General features: G+C 38.7%; 1 protein-coding gene across 1 annotated transcript in view; it reads left to right on the forward strand.

Moving 5' to 3' along the window:
* Nucleotides 1–1,157, forward strand: part of LOC107025887 (26S proteasome non-ATPase regulatory subunit 2 homolog A) — a 12,306-nt gene that overhangs the window by 6,948 nt on the left and 4,201 nt on the right. The window contains exons 11-13 of the mRNA XM_015226661.2: nt 159–273; nt 475–549; nt 796–954. Of these exons, the coding sequence (XP_015082147.1) occupies nt 159–273; nt 475–549; nt 796–954 (349 nt within the window). The remainder of the gene's footprint in view (nt 1–158; nt 274–474; nt 550–795; nt 955–1,157) is intronic.

Consider the following 1,157-nt stretch of genomic DNA (forward strand, 5'->3'; position numbering starts at 1 on the left):
CCCCCCCCCCACACACACACACTTGCTTTTTGTTATTCCATCATTTCTTTTGTTTGTTTTCTGCTGGTGATTACCTCTGTTCTTACATATTATCTAATGTCTACATTGGATTCTCCACGACTTCTGCATTAGAACTCATGATTTTTTTTGTCTAACAGATACCTTCCTGGACCTGACGACATGTTGGTTCTTGATATTGCATATACCATCTATATGAAATTTGAGGAGTATCCGAGTGCACTTGTGACTGCACTATACCTGGATAACACACAGGTCTGTATTTTTTATTACTACCATTCTCCCCCCACTCTTTCTTAAAAAAACATCGTTTGTTGGAGCGTAGGGATGTTTGCTCAAGTATAGTGGATCTGTTCTCTTGAAAGTTTAAGAGTCTTAATTGATCTGTAGATTTTATATTTGAAATTAGAGTATAATTTGATTTTGTTTTGGTTTGGTTTATTTCATTGTTTGCAGTATGTAAAGCAAGTTTTTACATCGTGTGATGATCTTCTGCGGAAGAAGCAGTTCTGTTACATTCTTGCTCGCCATGTAAGTTCTCCATTATTCTATTCTATTTGTCATTTTCTGGCTCACAATGTCTCAGTGTGGATTTCCCTTTATGGATTCTCTTTTCTTCTCAGTGTCCTCTCTTCCCTTCACTTCCAAATAATTCTCTCCTGACCCCGCAATCCCTGCCCCAGAGAGTTACTAGTGCCGGATTTATAGCTTGTGACATAGATCAGTTTTATCTTCGATGGTTAATCTCAGATTGCTGATTAATGTCTGGATACGCAGGGTCAGACATTTGAGCTTGATGAAGAGATGTGTGCAGAAGATGAAGAAAGAGAAGGACTACAGGAGATAATTAACAACACTAAATTAAGTGAAGGCTATCTTACACTTGCTCGTGATATTGAGGTTATGGAAGCAAAAACCCCTGATGACATATACAAGGTTTGCATTTATAAATTTATCCTTCCCTCGTCACGTTTGATTTGCATCTACTGTTGCGTAGGTTCTCTATATTCCTTATTTAAATATATGAATCTAACAATCCCTGGGTGGTGAATGCTCTTGACCCTGTTGATCTTCTTTTGGTGCGCAGAGTATTCACCTTGCAACGTTTTGCCAACATTTAAACTGCCCCTCCCCCCCCC

This window comes from Solanum pennellii, chromosome 7, assembly GCF_001406875.1.
Source record: "Solanum pennellii chromosome 7, SPENNV200".
Classification (NCBI taxonomy): Eukaryota; Viridiplantae; Streptophyta; class Magnoliopsida; order Solanales; family Solanaceae; genus Solanum; species Solanum pennellii.